Here is a 23,734-nt window from a genome sequence, read left to right on the forward strand (position 1 = left end):
GCAGCAGAGACAGTATTCCACATTAACTTGTGGATGACACCATCCACTAATCCACCTCATTTGCTTTTGCTGCTCCTATTTTAATTTCTGTCTGACAGAGACGTTGGAGTCGAGGATATGATGCTTGCCCTTTTTGCTCGATGGGAAGAGATGGTGTCAGCTTCCTTTCTGCTTTTTAGTCCTGCCTTGAAATAAATATTTAAAATTGATGAACATAAATCGGCTGTGTGAACAGCCAGCTTGTTCAACAACCGACTTTATGTCTTCTGGTCCTTATTGAGAGTCCGTGGTCCTGATTGTTTTGGACAAAACTGCACCTCCAACATGACATTTTCCTTTAGTAATAATGATAGCTATTGGCTGTAGTTATCTTACTTGGAATTATGTGCTTAATAAATCTTTATTATACACGAGTTCTCCTTCTTGAATTGGATTGAACTGAATCCTGCTTCTCAGAGCCGCTCCTTTGTAACTTGTTTTTCCACAGTGTTTGGCAGTTTTGTTCACTGCCAGACAAAAACAAAGTGTCTTTGAAAGTAAAGCCGTAATTTCTTTTCCTCCTTTGTACTTTATTCTGTTTCCAGCTTCTTGAAACGTTGGGGTCATCGTCTCTTCGAGCTGCACTTGAACAATAAACAAGTTTTTTTTTCGTTACTTGAAGTGCAGAAGTTGTTTTCCCCATTTTTCACTGCTAATAAAACCCTTCCACACAGGAAGGACGAACGCATAATAGGGTGACACATCAGCCGCCTAAATTTTTAGATGTTTTTTATTTTTTTTTCCAAGTCTCCTCACCGCTCCTCCAGGAAGGCAGCCAGGAAATGTGAAGTGATATTTCTGTCAATTAACACCCCGCGCACACATTTCAGCACTTAATTTGATTGCAGTCGGATTCCTGTTTGCATCCTGGCTGTGAGAGTGTGTGCCCTGCGTCGTGTGTGTCTCTCTGTAGGTGCTGGGCTCTGGCTTTGTACGGGGGAAACAGTGAAACCGGCTTTGACCAAAACACCACCTACTCCATCTTTTCAGTCTCCATCACCCTCACGAATGAAGGCTTCCAAAACTTCTATGAGGTAAAGAAAACTGCCTGTTGCCGCACTTTTTTTTTTTTTATTAATGAGGATTATAAGGATATAAAACATTGATCTTCAGTTATTTGCTTTTGTTGCCTGATCATCAGGTTTGTTTCTATGACACCCATATTTAGATGTTCATATGTAAACCAATGAGAGGCTGGGAACACGGCCCTGCAGGCTTGTTTCCAAAGGTATTCTTGAGGAAGCTGTGTGCGTTGTCAGTTGCCATGACAACTAACTTGTTAACCTCAGTCACAGTGGAGGATTGGTAAGCGAGATGGCTATTTGCCTCCCTTTCCTACTTAATTGAAAAATGTATCAGGCTGCAAACTTGCAACAATAGCTGCTGTGGAAAAGATAAAATAACCTTGGAAACATTTACTTTCTTTGAATGAGTCGTGTTCTGGATTTTGTGCAGAAGAACTTGGTCTTGTGCGATCAAGGCGACTCCTGCAAATGGTGCGGCCTCACTGAGGCTCTTTTCTTATTTACAGCTCCTAAACTTTCCAGATTTTGTATCGTTGCAACCACAAACTGCATGTATTTTATCAAAATTTTATGTGACAGACCAACAGAAAGTAGGAAACGGTGATCAGATGGAAGTGGGAGTATGCTCTGCGTTTCTGTTTTGCCCCGTCATTCTGAATCCTGTGAATAAAATTCCTCGCAGAGCTCTGTTTAGTGACACGGAGGTTTAGGACAACAACCCTACACATGCATCCAGAACCACAATGGGATAGTTCTTAGAATGGCCCAGTCAATGTTCATGCCTGTATAAAACTGAAAGTATTTGGTAAGACTTGAACGTTCATGTTTACAGATTCTCGCTAACCAAATCTGACTGAGATTGAACTTGTTTTAGAAAGGAGCGTAGGCCACAATTTTAGTCTGTAGATGTATAAAGCTGACCTATCCCACAAGACTTGCAGCTGCAATTACAGCAGAAGAAGGATTTTAAAAAAACGTTGACTCAGTGCTGCTGGATTCAAATACAGTCGCACCCTTTTCAGTTTTGGATTTGTAAAATAGAATGTATTTAAAAAAACACACAATACCTTATCTTAATATGTTGTATAAAACACTAAAAAATACATTAAAGTTTGCTGTTGGTAAAGCATAACAGAGTCTATACTTTTCTTCAGTATCTTGGCATTATTCCTTAGAATATCTGGTAGGTTATTTTTTTTTATGTGCCTTTTTGTTTTTTTTTGTTTTGTTTTTTTTAAATGTGCCTTTTTGTTGTTGTGTAGAAAGACTCAAGGTGGATGCCAAAACAGCTTTCAGTCATTACATGAAAATGTCAGTGTGCTGCTGCAGTAATGTGTGCCTGACATGCAGTCTGCTTCGTTTTTTCCTCTTGTACGTCATCCAGTATGTGAGCTCCAAATGAAACTGATGTTGGCAACAAAAGGGCTCAGTGCAGTTCAGGAAAGTGCCTCCAGCTGCAAGGCTGAATTGGTTTGATGGCTTCATTCTAGCAGTTTTACTGTATGGTTGAACTACAAGATTATATGACTTAACGGTTTAGTTAAAGCATATTAAAACACCATAAATTAGAAGCATCACTCAGAACACGAATAAGCACCTCGAGAAGAAAAAAATGAAGGTTTTGATGTTGTTGTTTTTTTTTGAAAGGTTGACAAAATTGCCATCTTACTCTCTACCTAAACCCTGTGAAATTTGTACAAAAACAGGATGTTCTGTTCGACACAATCTCTAAGGTTCTCTTGACACCAGGTTGTGGGTGTCTGCAGGACCTCTGACTCATTCCCTGCTGATCACAAAAGAAACCCCCCCAAAAGTAATTGAAATATGAAATCCTCAAGATCCTAACATCATCTTCGTACACACCATCTTGCCCAAGCTATCACTCAGTGTAGCTTCCTGCAGCTCGATGTTTTTTAAACCTCCGCAGGAATTCATTGTTATAGTTTTTCTCAGTCGCTGTGGTGCATTTCTCAGAACAGAATTCAGATTTTCAAAACTCCTTGTTCAATCTTCATATCATTGCCACTTGTGAACATATAAAGGGACAGTTTCATGCCTTTGAGCAGTTTGCAATCGCTTGTGTACATCAAAGCAAGTAATTATCTACAATTCTCTGCTTTTTCTGCGTTTTCAAATGCATTTGGCATGTTTATCAAAGTGTATTATACGAGTCTCTGTTGAATTGTCGGAAACTGCACAACATGTAAGCATAATTTCATTGTATTAGTCTTAATATTTCATATTTAAGCATAGAACTCTTCTTTTTTTTATTATCTGTCCTGAACTGGTAAATTGCTTCCAGATGAATCCCGAGTTTCTCCAACGCAGATAAATATGTGAAACATAACATCAACCAGTTTTCTGAAATGGCATCTCATGAACCGTCAACTAGCAGGTAAGCATATAGTTGGAGAAAAACACAATGTTACATTTCTGACAAAGATTTGGACAAGTACAAGAAGAGTAGGAAGATAAGGTGTTGGAAGAAAGAGGATGAGGACATGATGCCCGTTTCCATTGCTCAAATATCATCAGGATATGATTTTCAGCCTGCAACAAGATGCTGATTGACTTCCTCTCATCCTGCTCCTCATTCCTCAACCCCATGGAGGAGTTTTTCACAGCATGGAGATGGAAAGTAAAGGAAGACTGCGCTGTAATTCCTGCAGCAACGTTTGTAGTTCTCCTTAAGGAAATTGTCCTATGTTCACATGTCTACATTTTCTTCCTTCATGCTCTGCATTACTGTGTTTTTTCTGCATGTCACAGTGACATGGTCTTTTAGCAAAGCACAGGAAAAGCGTAGATGTCCAGACTCTTGCCATTGATCCCCCACTAATGTTATTTACAGTACTTGTTATCAAAACTTTAGCCATAGGTTACAACAGAACATCCCCCCAGAGTAACGCTGTCGTATTGGCAACATGACTAAGCAATTTGACTGTCCCATCCGAACACATTGAAACAAGGACTTGTCATTCTGAGACACTGGCATGTTCATTGAGGCAGATATCTACTTTTGAGAGATTATATAAGAAACTGGATTTTGCATGTAATCAGTGTTGTTTAGCTTTTTGTATGAATTGTTTTGAGAAATGCACCATAGTGACTGATAAACACTGTAGTTTAGGAGGTTTCTACTCTGCCATAAGTTTGACTTGAATGCATTGGGGGATAATCAGTGTTTAATTGGAGCTGGTTAACTGGCATTGCATGGATAGTTGTGGGACAGCAATACATTACTCTGCTCTGCAGATGAGAGAAGAGATGAAGAACATGGGTAACTCTTGTCCGTGTCAATTTATTAAAAGACATTAAACTGTTCAAACAGAAAAATGTAACGGAGCAATTGAGTGGTTTTGAAATTTTTAAAATATGAATCAAAAACCATCAGCGCCTGCCCGAAGATTCGGAGACTGTTACAAAAGAGTCCTTTTTTTAATTGTGCAAAATGTAATGATGACCTCTGTCTGAGGTTAACAGTAACATATCGGAGAGAGAGGTTGAAGGATGTCAAGCGCATAAAAATACACAATTATCTTTACTATTCTGCAAACACATCCTGTGGCAGATCGTCATGGATACATTTTCTATTTTAAAATGTTTTTTCCTTTGCTCTGTTTCTAGACAACTCTTTGTATAATACTTAAACCATTCCCTTTTTTAATCCTAAAAAAGTCATCATCCAACCTTTTTTTTGCAGAGCGTTGTAAGCCTGAAATGCAGATATTAATATAAATATTTTAAGACACAAAAAACAAATATGTTGAGTTAAATCTGATCAATGTAAGAGCTGCTGCGGTAATACTTGAATTTGAATTCTTCAGCTTTCTTAGAGTTTGCTTTGTAAAATAAAAAAAGCGAAATATATATATATATATATATATATATATATATATATATATATATATATATATAATATATATAATATATATATATATATATATATATATATATATATATATATATTATCAGAATTTTTATGGTTTAGTCACTATTATTAAGGCATTTCACTGTAGATCTTTCTTGTCATTCACATTCTCCATCTTTGCAACAAGGTCAATGCCAGTGACCTTTCTGTATTTCTCTGCTTGTTGCCTGGCAACTGGTGTTGGCCAAGAAAAAGTCTGGTACATAACCCCTGTGTAAACAAGACATAATGTGTTAATTAGAGAGACTGAAGGGTTCCCGGTCGTAAAGATAGTTCAGCCAATCAGCCGCTGGCAATCGCTGCATGCTTAGCAAACTGACAAATAAATGGTGTCCATCTCTGTTTTTAAGACACGGAGTCGGAGCAGTCCTGCAAAATAACTTAAATTAAGACCTATAAATATTTTCTATGTTAGACAGTCTTTTTTTTTTTTTTTTTTTTTTCTCGGGTATGAAACATCCCCGACTAAATCACATTAATATCCCAGCGTATAAGTCATATTCCTTCTGTGATATTTGTTGTCATAATGTTAGTCAAAGAGAAGAGAAGCTGAGTCTTGATCACCTTTAAAAATACTCAAGTATTTGAATGAGGTTCTGGTCCATTTAGGATCAATTTGTATGTTATGAACTTTATTTATGAACTATGTTTATTCAACAACTAATTACTGTATGTAGTGTTTTATGACAAAATTTAAGCTTAAAAAATAGTCAACAAAAGTTAATTAAACAAGCAGCTTATAAAAATCAAAATAAATGTTGGACAACAAAAAAATAAAACTTCAAAGCTACACAAACCCAAACGTTCATAACTTTCATCTACGTGACAGTACATAGTTAAAACCTTTTTAACAGTTGAAAACATATAAAAAAAATATTAATTTCCCCCAAATATTTACTTAAATTCGCCATGATGGATCTGGCGAAATAACCATATCCCCAGAGTGAGCCTTTATGTTTCTAATAAAAAGATAGACTTGTTCTATTTTATACTTTGTACACATTTGTCGACATGAACAAAATGATTAAAATCAGCCTTGATGGTGAGTTAAGTGAGTTTGGAGAAGACTCTCTGGAAAACATTTATTTTCAGATCAGTTTGGAGAAAGAATTAAATATGTTGGAAGGGAAATTAATACTTTCTTTATACTGTTTTCATATGTCAAAAAGCAGAGGTTTGGATCACAATCCTTTTGATCAAAAGAGTTTAATACTCTAAGGAACGACATAATGCCACCGCAATCTCGCACACTGCACCTGGCGCTTTTTTTTTTCTAAGAGCTTCTTCCCTTTTATCTCTTTCTCCTGTCCCTCTGCATCCGTCTCTTCATCCTCACTCCTCCTCCAACTTCTTCTCCAGTCCCTCTTTTGCAACTTTACGACCACAGCTGACACCGTTATCGTCAACCACAATAACCGCCAAAGCATTTTAGCAAAGAATTCATTATTTCTCTTTCTCCTAAAATATCTTCTTCCTTTGCAATAAAGAAGATATTTTTACTACTACCTGATGAGTTTATCGACTTTGACACTTTAAATGGTGCAACATGATAAAAACTGCACCTTCTATCATTCAAATTCAACTAAGAGTTGTAAAAAAATCTTTTCTTTTTGTACATAAGAAGAAATTTGGCTTAATGACATTCCCTCTTACACTGTGCTTGAAGTTTCCTTCATTTTTAGTTTTCAAATTAGCCACCTCGCTTTCATCACAGTAAGGTTAAGTGAGTTGAAATTATATCACTTTTACACAAAAATGACTTGCCAGTAATATTAGCAATCTGTAGATCTACATGTGCAATCATGTAGAAAATGTCAGCTTTTCTTTAAAAAGCAACTTTTAACATGACACTCTGAAACTTTTTTTATCGCAAATGATTACCGTCTTAAATTTATCATACAACTAACATGCAACGTAAGCTGATTAATTCATTATTATTTCTAACCAAGAGGGTTTCTGCTGCTAATAGGATATAAATTTATTCTTTTAACAGAGCCTCTCTTTAAAAATCCTGAGCTTTCCGTTTAATCTCTGATATCCTTGCCTGTGTTTTTTGCAGGTCACTGATCTGGTGTTCCAGTATTTGAAGATGCTGCAGAAACTCGGACCACGGCAAAGGTACGGTCACACTCAGATTCACATACTGACACAAAGTAGCAACAAAAACATCTTCTAAAAACACATTTTTAATTTTTTTTTTTCTCGTGCATCTAAAACTGTGTTTTCTGCATTTTGCGACTTAGCGACAGTATTTAATGTGTTTTGCTTTGCTGACTGCTCGTGTGTGTGTTTTGTTGCTTTTTGTTTTAACCTGCTTACATGAGGCTCATGTTGTGATGTCTGAGGTTTTCTTTCGGGTGAATAAAAGTTAGAACTTTGATTATTTTCCTCGATGCCTTCAGAATATACGAGGAGATCCAGAGGATAGAAGCAAATGAGTTTCACTACCAGGAACAGGTAAGGATATTGACACAAATAGCTGAGCCTAGAAATATTGTGTTGTATGAGGGGAGGAAAAAAAACAACCCTGTTTGCTTCCTTCCTTGTCAGATTGACCCCATAGAGAACGTAGAGGACATTTGTGAATGCATGCAGTTGTTCCCGAAGGAGGACTTCCTGACAGGAGATCATCTTATGTTTGAGTACAACCCTGAAGTAAGTAGCTCAGTCGTTGTGGGATTTACTTTCTGAATGGTAGCATTTCTCTTTTTAGACAAAGGTGTTAATGAAACAGGTCACGCAGATGTAAAAAAAAAAAAGTCTGGGTTTTGTACAATAATGAATTTGCAGCTTACATCTTTCTGTATCAGAAACAAGCTGTCGGAGTTGTGCACCTGTCTTGTGTTATGGATGGGAGCTACGATCTAATTCTGGCTCTTCATTTTGTCTGCAGCCTCAGTCACTATGATATGCAGAATGCTTCTCGCAGTCGCTGCCTTGTAGAAAGGATTCATTCTCCTTCAGATTTTTTTTTTTTTTTTACGTTTTGTCAAATTACAGAACCAAACTTCAAAGCGTTTCACTCTATTGTGCAAATAAATCTGAAAAGTGTGACATGCATTTGCATTCAGCTCCGCCCCGAGTCGGTACTTTATAGAATCACCTCTCACTGCCATCTCTTCCAGCTTATAAAAACAGGAATTTTTCAAGTTTTGTTGGTTACCAGTTTGATCTGGGCTTTGACTGGGCCAAATTTACTACACCAAATTGCTTTAATATAAGCCGCTTTTTAGTATCTCTGTCTATAAAGTTTGGATTGTTGGTCTGCTTGAAAGACCCTGGTACCCGATAATCACCTGTATCTGCTGAATAGAAAACATCACCGCAGCATGATGCTGCCACTACTGTGTGTCACATTGGATGGTGTGTTTAAAGGTGCTGTGAAATGTAGGTTTTTCCAGTCAGATAGAACATTCTGCTTGAATTAACATCAATGCAGTATAGAGCTGATCTGTCGATTATTTTCTTCAATTAAACAATTAATAACTGAAAAGCAAAAGGTGCTTAATAGAATTTTTTTTTTACAGAATTTGACCCACATGAAGCTAAAACTGTCATTTACAGATTTACAAGTTGTTGTTTTTTATCTTAATTGCAAAATGTTTATATCTTTTGTACAGTTTTAGCTTAATTACTGCCCTGAGTGTTCTCTTTCAGCAAGTAGCCTGTGTTTGAGTCTTTATACTCCCATTAACAATTCATCGATTAATAAATTAGTTTGTTTATTTCAATTATCGCTCTATCATGATTAATCCAATTAATCCTCCCAACATATTCTCCCCTGTACTTTTAATCTGTTCCGAGTTACAATAGACTTCTTGGTTGTTGCTTTTCTCCTTTCCTCTAATAAACGTTCATGCCTGACCCGTCAGTGTAGATAGATGTTACCTGACAGTGTTTCAAAGTTCAAGAGGGTATGTAGTACTTTTTTTTTTTTTTTTTTGCGAAACACTGAAAATAAATCGTTCAGGGCGCTGCTGTGACATGTGCTACAAAACTGAGCTTGTTTTCTTTGTGTGTTCAGGTGATCGGTGCAGCTCTTTCTCTGCTAACCCCAGAGAAGGCTAACCTGATGCTGCTGTCACCAGAACACGAAGGCCAGTGTCCCCTCCGGGAGAAGTGGTTTGGCACACAGTACAGTGTGGAGGGTACGTGTGTGTGTGTTGTTTGTTACATTTTAATAGTGAAGCTGAAGGAAACAAAAAAAAAACAAACTGTGATGCTACTCGGTGTGACCCGTAGCCCATACAGTGGTGGGAAAAGCCGGCGCGACGAAGTCGGAACATTTTAATTAAAAAGTGTACAGAAGTAGGCGTTGGCGCCTCAGGTTTGCTACTATAAAGCGATTAAATAGATTAGTTTTATGCATTTACGGCGAAGTTTTCTTGGCGCGCTGATGAGTGTGTGAACTTTATGCAGACATTGAGAAGAAGTGGACGGAGCGATGGAGTGGAAACATGGAGCCAAACAGTGACCTCCACCTTCCTGCAGCGAACGAGTTCATCGGTGGGTAAATAAGCGCCTCTAAACCCAACAGAGTGAGAAAGTGCCCAGTTGCGTGCTACATCGCAAAGGGTCAGGAGTAAACAAGATTGTGCGTTTGCTCTTTATTCACCCATCCAGTAAATGCAGTCATTACTGCAGTTTGTCAGGAGGCTTTTTCATGTGTGACTCAATTGTTAGAAGAGTTGGAATTCAAGCTAAAAGTCGTGAGCTCCCAAAGCAGAACAATTGATCTTTGTAGCTTTTCGGTGGACGCAGTGAGCTCGTTTATTTCACTTTACTTTTTTTTCTTTCGGAGCTCTTTGCTGTGAAGTTGTTTGATTGTTCTGTGTTTGAATGGTGGATTGATGTGAGTTTTGGCTGTCCTTTGTTAAAAGACAGAGGAAGGTAAAAATTTGCTCTGCTGTTAGATGTGATTGGACTTATCGCCCTGAATGTCTGAATGATTTTTAGGTCCAGACCCCTGTAGAGGAGGAGAAACTTTCAAGGACCCAAACTTAGCAAATTCTGGGGAAAATGGGGTGGAGAAAATCTGCATTATTATTATTATTTATTTATTTTTTTTTAACATTTTCTTAACTTTGTTTTGTTTTCTTTTTATTTAGGTGTTTCACACCTGTAAAAATCAGTCTCCCAAAACAACCTGGAAGCAAACATTTCCCAAATTAACTTTGCAGAGTTGTTTAATTCAGTAATTTCTCTGATTTGGAACAGATCCCCCCCCCCCTCTTATCTTCTATGATAGAATTAGCATAAAATAAAAGATTTTAGTGGGACTTCCAATGGGTGAAATTAGGGCAAAAACTTTTTCTCTGCACTGTGCATCACATTTTCTTAACTCTGACACACCGAATGCATAACCACGCTAAGGATCTCATCCAGAGACGGGCCTATTGAGAGTCATTTTCAACAAAAGTTCCAATCTCGAGACCCAGGTGGTGCCAGTTTACGCTGCGTTAGTCGAAGATTTCCAGCAGCTCCTTTTGGGGCCAGAGGGACTTTATTGCATTTGAAAATTTGCACCGCATGCCGTCACCACTCTTTGACAGGTAAGAGTGGTACTTTACCTCCTTTGACTCGACATGAAAGCTGCTGGTGGTGAAGCTCACCTGATTTTTACCCTCGGCGTGTGATAATAAAAGCAGCTCAGTCTTCTACGCAAGCCTAAAATCGACTGATAAAACACACACACAAAGGTTTTTCACACATTCGCTTAATTTTTGAGAGACTGCACTGACCGAGCCGAGGACGAGATGTCAACATGATTTATTTTATTTACCAAAACATGAGGATCTGTCTCTCTGCAGCCTGTTCACTGGAGGGAAACTTGTTTTTCCTCATTTCGCTTAACTCGTGACGCGACTTGTTTCACCTTACTCACGATTTGAGTTGGTTCTGAGTGGGAAGGTGGACGAACTTTCTGCTGTGTGCCTTTGTTTAGCCACCGACTTCACCCTGAAGCCCTCTGACTGCCCGGACACAGACTTCCCCGTCCGGATAGCCGCCAGCGACGAGGGCTGCCTCTGGTACAAGAAGGACAACAAATTCAAAATCCCCAAAGGTGTGTGCAAACCTGCACCGTTTCTCTTTGTGGCATCGCGCGAGATGCTTCCACAGATTCATTTAATATCGCCAGAGACGTGTTGAGACTTGTTTACCCTCTCTCCTCCTGCAGCCTACATCAGATTCCACCTAATCTCCCCCATAATCCAACAGTCCGCGAAGAAGTAAGTTCAAGCTCAGATATGAGTTTGGAACGGTAACGTCTGAGTCCTGCTTTAACCTACTTTATCACCTGTCGGCCTCTAGTTACTCTTAATACTTACTTTAACCCCTCCACAGATTCAGCTTTGTTTATCCTCCCGGCCTTTTCCTTGCTAAAGCTGTTTGCTTTGTTCTTACCTTTGCTTCATATTTATCTTTTTTTTTTTCTTTCTTGTTCTGATTTTTTTTCCACCTGTTGATGTTTTTTTTTTTTTTTTCTCCCTTTCTTCATCCTGTCGACCTCCAGCATAGTCTTGTTTGATCTGATGGTCAACATCCTGGGCCACAACTTGGCCAAGCCGGCCTACGAGGCTGAAGTGGCGCAGCTGGATCACAAGCTGGTGGCGGGCGAGCACGGCCTGATATTCAAAGTGAAGGGATTCAACCACAAGCTGCCTGTGAGTGAACTCGTCCATCAGTACACAGCACAAACCTCAATGTACTTTTAAGATGAAGGTAAAAAAAAAAAGAAATATGATAAATGCCTTTTTGTTCAGCTCCCCTGAGGCGGCGCAGAAACATTTTTAACTCTGTTGGAGCATAACTACCAGCTTTGCACATTTAGAGCCTGAAATTACTTTAGGATGAAGCACTAACGTTCACAGATCGCTGTTCTTGACATTACAAATAAAAAAACTAATTTATACAAAAAATTTGATGTTCTCTCATCATTATTAGCATCTATTTTACTTTTCAGGATTACAGGAGATAAACAGCAGTTTTTAAGTTTAGCTCCAGATTTCCAGTTTCACTCAATTTTTGACTTTGACTAGGCCTTTCTAAAACCAGAACTCACATTCTTTTAAGATTTTTTTTTTGCCTCTGCCAGGCTCTGTCCTTCTTCCCAAAAGTTCCCATCAACTCCCCTGTCCCTGCTGAAGAATAACATCCCCACAGCATCATGCTGCCACCACCAAAAAGTTTAATTTTGATCTCATAGGACTGAAGCATTTTATTCCACACGTTTCCAGAGAACTCTTGAAATGTTTTTCTTCTTGAAACCCTTCAGTGAATCGCCTCAATAGATACTTCCACCTGAGCTGTGGATCCTGGAAGCTCCTCCACAGCTACCCCAGGCCTCTTTCCTGAATCACTAATTAATGGATTCCCTTTAAGTTTGGGTCACCATTTACTAATAATCAAGTGACCCCTGCAGGCTGATTGTTGCACTGGACTTTATTTAGAAGCATCAGAGTAAAGGGGGCTGAATAGTAATGCTTGTCACATGTTTCAGATTTGCTTTTGTAAAACTTAAAATAAAAACAAAAAAAACAAGGTATTATTTTTCAAATACGTGTTGCTTTGTGTTGGTGTTTTACTTGAAATTAGCTGTGGGTGATTTGGATTTAAAGTTTTATCGTGATATTTTGTGGTACGATTGTGATCACAATAAAAGTGACGACACAAACTGTTTGACTTTTTTAGGTAACTGTTTGACTGTGACTGCATGACGCAGTAATAACCCCCAGAAACTGCTCTTGAAGCACATTGTGAGTAGTAATGTGCTTCTTTAGGATGCCAGTCACATAAAAAAGTGTGATTTGTATCAATAACACGCACACAGTAACTGCATTTAACAATGTTTCCAATTATTGCTCCTCTCATTGAACAAATAATGGAAAAAATTGAACAAATAATGAAAAAATTGAACAAATAATGAAAAAAATGGTAATCCCGACAATATAGACATTTTTCTAAAACGTTAATTGGAATTTATCACAACAATAAATGAAATTCTTATAATAAGAAATGCATCACGATAAACAATATGATAAATGCTCACCCCCAATTAATTTCACTTACAAACCCAGTGAACACATTACAGTTTGTACAGTGTGCATCCCTGAGAACCCAGAGGGATTGTGGGAGAATCTCTCAGCCTCACTCTCTCTGACCACGTGTCTCTCCGCAGTTGCTATTTCACCTGATTGTCGACCACTTGGCTGATTTTTCTGCCTCCGATGAAGTCTTCAGCATGTTTGCCGAGCAGCTGAAAAAAACCTACTTCAACATCCTCATTAAACCCGAGAAACTCGGCAAGTACGTTATGTACCCTCAGTTCCCTCTGCTCCCCCCCACCCCCGAAATGAATCATCACAAAGTCTGCGTTGCCTTCTAGTGGTGAAACGTGTGACAGCCCTGAATAGAAAAGCCCTCCACATCTGTCTCACCCTTTTAAATTCTCTGACTCGCCAGTGCTTCCTCTCTGCTCCTCCCAGGGATGTGCGTTTGCTGATCTTGGAGCACTCTCGCTGGTCCATGGTGGAGAAGTACCAGGCTCTGACGGCCGGTCTGACCTGCAAAGACCTGCTGGAGTTCAGCCGCAGCTTCAAGACTGAGCTGTTCGCCGAGGGGCTGGTGCAGGGGAACGTCAGTAGTGCTGTGAGTCCACAGAGAAACCGCCTGACGCTGCTATCGACTGACTTAAATAAATCTGCTGATGTTCACTTTAGTTGAATTTAAATCGTATTCGACGTCTCCGTCTTTGTTTCGCTGACTCCGTCTTATCATTACTCCTTATTGCATTTCCTCCACAGGAAGCGGTGGAGTTCCTGAAGTACGTCACTGAGTAAGTCCAGCTCCTGCTCTTCTTAATTGGCCTCCTAAGCAAAACACCAGTAGCCTGAAATCAGATAGATTTGATTGCAGCCTCTCTATGCCTCACCTCTTTATCTATTTCACTTGCTCTGCATTTTCCTGGCTGACCGCCGTTTTTCCCGTTGTTATTCTCCTGGCAGTAAGCTGCAGTTCTCCAAGCTGTCAGCAGAGGTGCCGGTGACGTTCAGAGTGGTGGAGCTTCCTCAAAAGCATCACATCTGCAAAGTCAAGTCCTTAAACAAAGGGGACGCCAACTCTGAGGTCACCGTTTACTACCAGGTAACAAGTTAACTCACAGGGTAAAAATTATTAAATTCATACAATTAAGACCTTAAAATGTCTTAAATGAATTTTTAAAAATGCCTTAAATACAGTGCAGGTTTTTCTAATGGGACTTCAGTATCGAGAAAAAGTTTGAGTTGTGTGCAGACATCATCACTCGCTCGCTGCACTCTGTGTTTCAAGACGATTAAGGTTGTCAGTGACAAGCAGCTAATACCTGCTATTTAACTAGCGTTTTGCGTCTGTCATCCAAAAAATGCAAAAACAAACAAAAAACTTGAAAACAAAAAATCCGTAGAAATTTCACAATCCCTCCCTAAAAAAAAAAAAAAAAAAAGCATTTTTGTCATGATATAGGTCTTAAAAACTTTATTCATAGTGGTTTTAAAAGGTTTTAAATTTAAATTGGTGAAACCCCCAGGAACCCTGGATCAGTAATTTCTCTAAAACATCCAGCATTTGTTTCTTTTCTTTTTTTTTTTTTGCATTTATCATCTTTTTATTGCACTTTTCTTCTAGTCTGGTCTCAAGGCTTTAAGGGAGCACACTCTGATGGAGCTGCTGGTGGTACGTGTTTAATATCATCAGCCCTGGTGCTCACCCCCTCTGGTACTGACTGAGTTGTTGTTTTTCAGATGCACATGGAGGAGCCCTGTTTTGATTTCCTCAGGACTAAAGAGACTCTGGGGTGAGTTTCAGCTGCAGCCTCAAAACACTTGCATGATTTGCAGCCAATTTGCCATTCTCCCTATTTTTCTATCTATCCAGTAATATTACCTGCAAACACAAACATAACTGCTCCACTATATGTAAAAATAAATTACAATAATCCTTGTAATAAGTTGCAACTGATTGTTTCTTTCATCTATAACAGAATTTGGCACAAAGATATGATCTTTGTACTTCATATCTACAACTCTTAACATGTAGCACCATCTACTTATCCTGAGCAATCCAAAGGCTACAGGAGTATAATATTATTATATTTTATTCGCCATGTTGGTTCACACAAACAAGAAGTTTGACTTGGTTCCACTTTGCTCTCAATGAAGACTTGCTAAGTATAGGTATTTAATAAGGGAAATAAGTCATATATTTTTTTAAACCGTATATATCCATCCATCCATTTTCTGCACATCCCTTGTCCCTTAATGGGGTCGGGAGGTGCTGGTGCCCATCTCCAGCTAAAGTTCAAGGTGAGAGGCTGGGTTCACCTTGGACAGGTCGCCAATCTGTCGCAGGGCAACACAGAGACAAACAACCATACGTGCACACAATACGTGCACACACACACACACACTCACACCTAGGGAGAATTTAAAGAGATCAATTAACCTGACAGTCATGTTTTTGGACTGTGGGAGGAAACCGGAGTACCCGGAGAAAACCCACGCATGCACAGGGAGAACATGCAAACTCGGGAATCGAACCCAGAACCTTTTTGCTACAAGGCAACAGCTCTACCAACTGCTCCACTGTGCAGCCCAAGTGTATATACTGTGCAGTGTTTTTACACTGCATAGTGTAAAAAACGAAGAAAAGGTTGAACAAGGGCAAATATGCTTGGTATTGATTTACTATCCACTCAGTTGAGTACATCCTTGTTTCTTGTGCAACTTTTACTACACAATTTTTCCTTCCACTGAATTTTCCATCCAATAAATTCTTTGAACAACCTGTTTTTTGTTTTTTTTAAATGTATTTATTTTTTTCAACATTACTCATTTGTGACTTTTACAACTTGTCACTACTGGACATCTGTAAAATCGGGAGGTTTTTCAAATGGTTATATGTCAGGGGGAGGGATCTAATGCAAAATAGTAAAGAATTGGACTTTGAGGTTTCATTATGTTTAGGTCATAATCATCAAAGTTTCCCGAATGAAAACTAAAAATATGTGTATGATGAAATGGTTTCATAAACGAGTCTCACTTTCTTGTTTTTTTTTTTTCTTCAGTAGCTGAATTTCATAATCTTTTCAAGGATATTCTTCTTTATTGGGATGAACCTTTACATAGGTTCTGGCTTTTTATGAGGAAATGAAGCCTGGCTTTTGGGAGCCGTTAAGGAACCAGCAAATCTGTCTGCATCTGCACATCCCATTTCTTTGTGTTTTCCTCTTGGATACAAAAGAAGCCAATAATGTGTTTATACCTGTGCTAAGTGCTGCTGTAACGCCAGAATGATGTTTTTCATAAATTTAAAGACTTTTCATGCCTGGATTTGTGCGAGACTTTGAAGCAATCGAATTTCTCTCTCCCCCGCACCCCCCCCAAACCATTTCTCTCTCCAAATCCTACCCGCTGTCTTTTGTTTCTCCCTCTGCAGTTACCATGTCTCCCCTACCTGCAGAAACACCTCTGGTGTTCTGGGTTTCTCTATCACCGTGGAAACACAGGCGACTAAATTCAAGTGAGTCCGCAGCACAATTTTTACCCTTTAAAGATCCGATCTATCTTAACCACTTTCCCCCGGATCCGGGATATGATATATCTGACTGTTCACCCATTCCCCAGCTACAATTTATCTGCGTGGCGCTGGAAATGGAGGGAGTGGAGCTGATAAATGACTAACGGGATCAAATTCAACCCACAGCCTCTAATATCTCCCCGCTCTCATCTCTCCCCCAGCTCCGAGTTGGTGGAGTTAAAGATTGAGGAGTTCTTGGCTTCGTACGGCAAGGAGCTTGGTGATTTGACTGAGGAGGCCTTCAGCACCCAGGTCTGTATGTGTGTGTATTATTGGAGCTTCTGCTGCTCATAAAGAAGCTAAAAGTTACAAAAAGTTTGACTGGAGTAACTTTTGTGGCGCGGTGGCTGCACGTCTTATTCATCTAGATGTAATATGTTTGTGGGAACCAGCGTGCGGTGTGTGTTCTCCTTGCAGGTGACCGCGTTAGTTCAACTGAAGGAGTGTGAGGACACACACCTCGGGGAGGAGGTGAACAGGAACTGGCAAGAGGTGTTGACGCAGCAGTATGTGTTTGACCGGCTCAACAAGGAGGTGAGGGGGAAGCTAATCCTTTAACACGCTGTTATTTTCTCTGAGGTCTTCATCTGCTCTGTCATCTACAGTTATCATGTCTGTTGATAAAATCTCTCCAGTCTGCACCCACCGATTCTGATCCGTTCAGGATTTCTGAACCTTTGGTGCCACCTAGTGAACCAGCTCCCATTTCTTCCAGTTCTTAGGCAGGTTATTGTTATTAAGTTCACATCAACACTCTTTGTGCGCCGTTTCCCAGAAAAGACTTGAAGCGTCCTTATTCTGGTTTTAGCAGGGAATCGTCTTTTCTACTCGTTTAACATAATTTTCTCTTGAAAATTGAGAGAAAAAAAAAGATTAAAAAAAAAAGATTGACATATACTTCTCATCCTTGGCAGAAGTATTGCACATTTCCTTATGTTGTTTTCCAACAATAAACTTCAGTGTTACTTGTTTGGATTATATTACCACAAAGTGGTGCTTAACTGTGAAATAAAATGATTTTCTTTCTTTTTAATGAAAAATATTGCATGCATTTAGCCTCCTTTACTCTGATACCCCTATATAAAATCCAGTTTAACCAAACGCCTTCCGTCGGTGTAAGTAGCCATAAGGTATTTATCATATTGATGTAATTTATCATGATAAATTTATTGTCATAAGAATATTGATTTATCCTTGATATTTTTTTTTAAAAAGGGTTTTATCAAGACTATTTTTTTTACATTTTTCTCCACAGTTTATCAATGAGAGCATCAGTAAATGTGAAAATATGATTAAATACAGTTGGTGTGTGCAGTTTAGTGAGATTTAGTGACCAGCCAGCCATTCAGGACCAGCCAAGCCATCCAGGACCAGCCAAGCCATTCAGGACCAGCCAAGCCATTCAGGACCAGCCAAGCCATTCAGGACCAGCCAAGCCATTCAGGACCAGCCAAGCCATTCAGGACCAGCCAAACCATTCAGGACCAGCCAAGCCATCCAGGACCAGCCAAGCCATCCAGGACCAGCCAAGCCATCCAGGACCAGCCAAGCCATCCAGGACCAGCCAAGCCATCCAGGACCAGCCAAGCCATCCAGGACCAGCCAAGCCATCCAGGACCAGCCAAGCCATCCAGGACCAGCCAGCCATTCAGGATCAGCCAAGCCATCCAGGACCAGCCAAGCCATCCAGGACCAGCCAAGCCATTCCTGATCAGCCAAGCCATTCCTGATCAGCCAGCCATCCAGGACCAGCCAAGCCATCCAGGACCAGCCAAGCCATCCAGGACCAGCCAAGCCATCCAGGACCAGCCAAGCCATCCAGGACCAGCCAAGCCATCCAGGACCAGCCAAGCCATCCAGGACCAGCCAAGCCATCCAGGACCAGCCAAGCCATCCAGGACCAGCCAAGCCATTCCTGATCAGCCAAGCCATTCCTGATCAGCCAAGCCATTCCTGATCAGCCAAGCCATTCCTGATCAGCCAAGCCATTCCTGATCAGCCAAGCCATTCCTGATCAGCCAAGCCATTCAGGACCAGCCAAGCCATTCAGGACCAGCCAAGCCATTCAGGACCAGCCAAGCCATCCAGGACCAGCCAAGCCATCCAGGACCAGCCAAGCCATCCAGGACCAGCCAAGCCATCCAGGACCAGCCAAGCCATCCAGGACCAGCCAAGCCATCCAGGACCAGCCAAGCCATCCAGGACCAGCCAAGCCATCCAGGACCAGCCAAGCCATCCAGGACCAGCCAAGCCATCCAGGACCAGCCAAGCCATCCAGGACCAGCCAAGCCATCCAGGACCAGCCAGCGACTCAAGAAAAACCAGTAAGATCAAGGCACCAGTTTTCCAAACTAACCAGAGGAATTATATGAGCCACAGTGGGACCCAGTACCTCAATGTTCCCGTCTGGTACATAGTCTTGAAAGTGGTATATACCCAGTTACCTAGTTTTCTCAGAAGTGAACCTCGTGCCCGGTTGCCGACCTCTCCTGGTTCTCTTATCTTTGACTTAAGCAGAGCATTTTGCTCCCGCAAAACCATGTTCTGCTTGTTTAATATCCTGAGATCTTCACTACATAAGTCATTCAGGGCTCTGAGATCGTTCAGTTCTTCATGAAGATTTTCCTGCTCTCCAGATTGCTCATCCATGATCCTCTCTGCCCTCTTCAAATCTACCAGAATCTCCTGGAGTTTTCTTCTGAGAGATTGTTGAGCGGTTCCTAAAAGACACCCCTCATCTCTCGTATTTTTGTATTCGTGCTCCATGTCATCAAGTTCTGCATGAACCGACGCGTGCTCCGCATGGAGTTCTCTGTTTCGACTTACCGCCATATCGTATTTTGCTTGCAAGTTTGTTTCCCAGCAAGCACTTTCACTCGACTTGGAGCGCTCGAGCTTACGTTGAAGACATTCCACAATAATTTTTAATTCGCGATTTTCCTTCTCCAGTCTGTCCATGCCGTCATCAACAAATGTTTCTTTAAACATGCTGGCAAGCTCACCCATCACATCTTCGTCTCTACTTTCAGCCATGTTTTTCCGTTGGTTGCTCTAAAGTGCAAGGTATTTGGGATGTGAAATAGATTTCTGGTCTTCTGACATGTAGATCAAATGAGTTGCTCTGTGGAACTTTGTATTAAAGGGTGATGGATCACAATCATCAGTGATGTCATAATGCATGAATGACATCACTGGTTCATCAAAACCACTGAAAGCCTGTTGTGTGTAGGTGTGTATTCTGTATTTGATGCATTATGTGAACCATTTTCCTGGCACATATTACATTGTGGGGACTCACTGCTCCCAAAGAAGAAATGCTGTTTTGGGGTTAGGGGTAAGGTTTAGGTCCAAGGTGTGAATTGAGTTCTGGTTGGAGTTAGGCTGTAGAAATGAATGGAAGTCAATGGAAAGTCTCCACAAAGACAGTGAAACAAATGTGTGTGTGTGTGTGTGTGTGTGTGTACCAGGTTTTCATATCCTTATGGGAACCTATTTCTTATGGGGACCATTGCACCTTGTGGGGACATTTTCTTGGTCTCCAAGAAGGAAATTGTTGTTTTGGGGTTAGTGGTTAGGTCTGTGATGGTTAGGTTTAGGGTAAAGGTTAAGATAAGGCTTAGGTATGTAATGGTTAGGGATAGGGTTAGGATTATGGTAAGGGTTAGGCTGTAGTTAATGGAAGTCAATGTGAAGTCCCCACAAGTGATGAAAACATGACTGTGTGTGTGCGTGTGCGCGCGCATGTGTGTATCCTGTTGTGAAAGTTGTAGAGATGTTTAAAGCATCTGGTAACGCTGTAATTTGACCAAAATATGGCTGTCCACCTAAACTGACTACACATGGGTATGAATACACATATTAAATACACATATTTAATATGTGAATTATGTCTGTAATTCACATATTAAATACCCATATAATTTGGTTTGGGATTAAATGTAACCAGTTGAGAGTAACTTCTTGACTTTGTTCAGATTGCTGCTCTGAAGCAGATGAGCAGAGACGAGCTCCTCTCCTGGTTCCAAAAACATCGGGACGAAACCAGCCGCAAACTCAGCGTGCACGTAAGCAACGAACGGCTTCAACGCGGAGACAAGACATTTTCATTGCAGTGCTCACACGTCCGCACCTCTTTTTTTTCTTCTTTGTAAAGGTGGTGGGATTCGGTGCTGAGGAGAATGACGGGGACTGTGAGGGTAAGAAGAAACAGAAGGGAAAAGCAGAAGCAGATCAAGCGGAGGAAGTAACTGAGTCTGCGTATGGCGAAGTGTCAAAGCTCACCTTGCTGCCCACCTCCTCGAAGATAGAGGGCGCCATCCCCATAATGGACATACCAGATTTTATCAAAGGCCTGCCGCTCTTCCCTTACCACAAGATCCTCGAATGAACGTGAGCTGAATCTGAGAGACAGACGGCTGAGCTCCACCTCTCCCTGAGCCGCGCTCATGGACTCTGTCCTGTTAGAGACACAGCTTCTAAATGTCAACATCAGCTGCTCTCGAGTTCTGGACGTTGCAGGTTTTAAATACACTGTGTTCATAAGACTGGGAGTGATGGCTGGGTTTTCTTTTAACTGATTGTTTTGCATGCTGACATAGCTGAATGGAGGGGAAAAAAAGATGCCTGGAAAAAAATGAATTAAAATTCTTTTCAACTTCTGTTTTCCTCTCAGGTTCTCAGCTTAATGCATCTTTAACATAAATGTAAAAACTGATTAGTACCTTGAAATCTGGATGTTTTAATTTCAGGAGTCGTGTCCTCCTGTCATGATGTGGCATTGTCATAATGGAGGAAAAAAATGAATAAACAATTGAAGGAATGCCACTATTTAAAGTAAATTGATTAAACAATTCTGCTAAAACTGGAAGAATCTTGAGATTTTGAGATTTATCATTTATTTTAAATGATAAAAATACAACTTGAAAGATGTGACAAAATGATCAATTAATAATACAAAACAATGGACAGCTAAAGAACTTTTATCTCTTATGTTTCAAGAATTGAACATAATTAGTCTTAAAATCATGTTCCTGATATGAACACTTTTAAAATAACTTAACACTTTAGAAAGAATCAGAAGACAAATGTTGATATTTTTCAACAAAATAAAATGTTTTAAAAAACTAAAAAAGTGTGTGTGTGTATATATATATATATAATATTAGGGATGTGCCGATCAGGTTTTTTCCTACTGATACCGATCACCCATGAGGGCAGATACACCGATACCGATCACATAATTATTATTTTTTTATCATAAACACTACCAGTTACATTATGTGGAAAAAGGAACCATGAATTCACCTTAATTTAGACAAAAAATTGTTTTTAATAACTTTTTTCAAGAAGAAAACTAAACAAAACAGGCATTGTGCAAATTGTACTGCTATTGATAATACTATCTTTAACAGACTGATAACATATGAAGGCTCTGAAGAGGCTAAATAATGCAAAGAGCCAAAATAAAACCTCTCAATTTTGCCAAAAAAATTCAAGTATAAAACTTAACATTCAAAGGCAAAAACAGGTTCCATTACAATAAACAATCCAGTTACTGAATGAAAAAAAACTTCCTGATAGCATGGCGGCTAGCTGATTACTGCTAGCTCTGATTGGCTGTTTCTGACTGAGCGGAGTAATTATGCAGAACAGGGAGGAGATCGATTATTTTTTTAGAGATTATCTGTCTGATGTTAGGACAGCGAAAGTTTTAAAACGTATGTAAAATTTATTTTTTTAAGTTATATGCTGCAGCTTTAAGCAGAGGTTCGGTGGGAGAGTCACTACCAGCGAAGCTGGTCAAATATTACTACCTGTAGCGTAGCAGCGGTTCAACAGCGAGAGCAGAACCAGCGTCTTACATCGCAGCTCGAAGACTTAAATAATTTTGCGGGTTATTTGTTTAGCTTTCTGACCGTCATGCTAATCCGGGTGAGTGTTTGTAGCTGTGCGCTGCTTTACCTGCTATCTGATCGCTCCGTATGTCTTTTTTACTGCAGTGAGCCTCGATGTAGCCAAACTCCGTCAAGTATGGCATTGTTTTAATGTCGTATTAGCTTCGTTGTGTTGATGCATTTTGACGTGCTTCAATTTTCCGCCGCAACACGCAAACTTCCCCATTCACTCAGTGCGTTATAGTTCCACATCGCTTAGGATTTGTTGCTCCGCGTTTGCGCAGTGAAGGAAAGAGGAGACCAGCTGCACAGGCAGGCTGCGAAATGAGATGATCGGTATCGGCAACAAGAGCCAATGATCGCCGATCACCGATCATGCACTTTTTCACGAAAATCGGCCCGATTATGATCGGTGACCGATCGATCGGCACACCTCTAATATATATATATATATATATATATATATATATATATATATATATATATATATATATATATATATATATATATATATATATATATATATATATGAGACAACATCTGTCATAGAAAAATTGGTCCAATATTTGTCCAAATATATTGAACGAAGCCCAGTCCAAATTAAATTCAGTTCATTCCAGTACAACACGATGTAAACAAACTCTGATCTGGTTACATACACTCCAGTTAAATGAGAATTATAACACAAAACCAGGCATTCTTAGAATGGCCTGGTCAAAGTCACAAGTAAAAGTCTGTGGAAAGTCTTAAAAAATTTTCATGAAAAGGAAAAACCATGAAGCCATTTATTGCCAATGTAATAATTTAAATTCCTCCAAATTAACAGCAACATTTTCTTAATGTTATCACTCAGATTCATTCAGTCATTTATGCTCACATTCAGAAGTTGGCAGTAAAAAAAAAAGGTCAGATTTTTAAAGAACCAGGAAAAAAAATAATTAAGCTCGGAGCCAAACTTCCTAATTAAGAGGGAATTTGTAGGGTTTTTGGTAATGTCCCTTAATCTTAATAGACCGGGGGAATTTTTTTTTCCAAGAAAATTGAAGGCATAAAAGAGGATTTGCTGAGTTGGCAGAAAATGACTTTCACAGAATGGAGAAAAAGCCTACTAATGAGCTTAAACACAGCTTAAACTAGACGTGATCTATGCCAAAACTGGGGTGCTCTTACCACCAACTGTGCAAGGTGGACAATCTTAAGCTTCTGTGCCAAGCCTTTTTATTTATATA

At 39.8% G+C, this 23,734-nt stretch overlaps 1 protein-coding gene across 2 annotated transcripts in view; it reads left to right on the forward strand.

Annotated features, from left to right (window-relative positions):
* Positions 1-21,742, forward strand: part of nrd1a (nardilysin a (N-arginine dibasic convertase)) — a 39,116-nt gene extending 17,374 nt beyond the window's left edge. For both annotated transcript variants that reach the window (XM_015006852.2, XM_088002326.1), the window contains exons 13-32: positions 953-1,073; positions 7,055-7,113; positions 7,398-7,452; positions 7,546-7,650; positions 9,020-9,143; positions 9,415-9,501; positions 10,940-11,059; positions 11,174-11,225; positions 11,510-11,660; positions 13,175-13,302; positions 13,482-13,644; positions 13,800-13,831; positions 14,001-14,139; positions 14,662-14,709; positions 14,778-14,830; positions 16,471-16,554; positions 16,773-16,863; positions 17,029-17,145; positions 20,586-20,675; positions 20,765-21,742. In XM_015006852.2, coding sequence (XP_014862338.2) covers positions 953-1,073; positions 7,055-7,113; positions 7,398-7,452; positions 7,546-7,650; positions 9,020-9,143; positions 9,415-9,501; positions 10,940-11,059; positions 11,174-11,225; positions 11,510-11,660; positions 13,175-13,302; positions 13,482-13,644; positions 13,800-13,831; positions 14,001-14,139; positions 14,662-14,709; positions 14,778-14,830; positions 16,471-16,554; positions 16,773-16,863; positions 17,029-17,145; positions 20,586-20,675; positions 20,765-20,998 — 2,053 coding nt within the window. In that variant the 3' untranslated portion in view covers positions 20,999-21,742. The remainder of the gene's footprint in view (positions 1-952; positions 1,074-7,054; positions 7,114-7,397; positions 7,453-7,545; positions 7,651-9,019; positions 9,144-9,414; positions 9,502-10,939; positions 11,060-11,173; positions 11,226-11,509; positions 11,661-13,174; positions 13,303-13,481; positions 13,645-13,799; positions 13,832-14,000; positions 14,140-14,661; positions 14,710-14,777; positions 14,831-16,470; positions 16,555-16,772; positions 16,864-17,028; positions 17,146-20,585; positions 20,676-20,764) is intronic.
* Positions 21,743-23,734: the final 1,992 nt, after the last annotated feature.

Source organism: Poecilia mexicana, unplaced genomic scaffold (genome assembly GCF_051168715.1).
Source record: "Poecilia mexicana isolate PSO_F unplaced genomic scaffold, ASM5116871v1 scaffold_22, whole genome shotgun sequence".
NCBI lineage: Eukaryota > Metazoa > Chordata > Actinopteri > Cyprinodontiformes > Poeciliidae > Poecilia > Poecilia mexicana.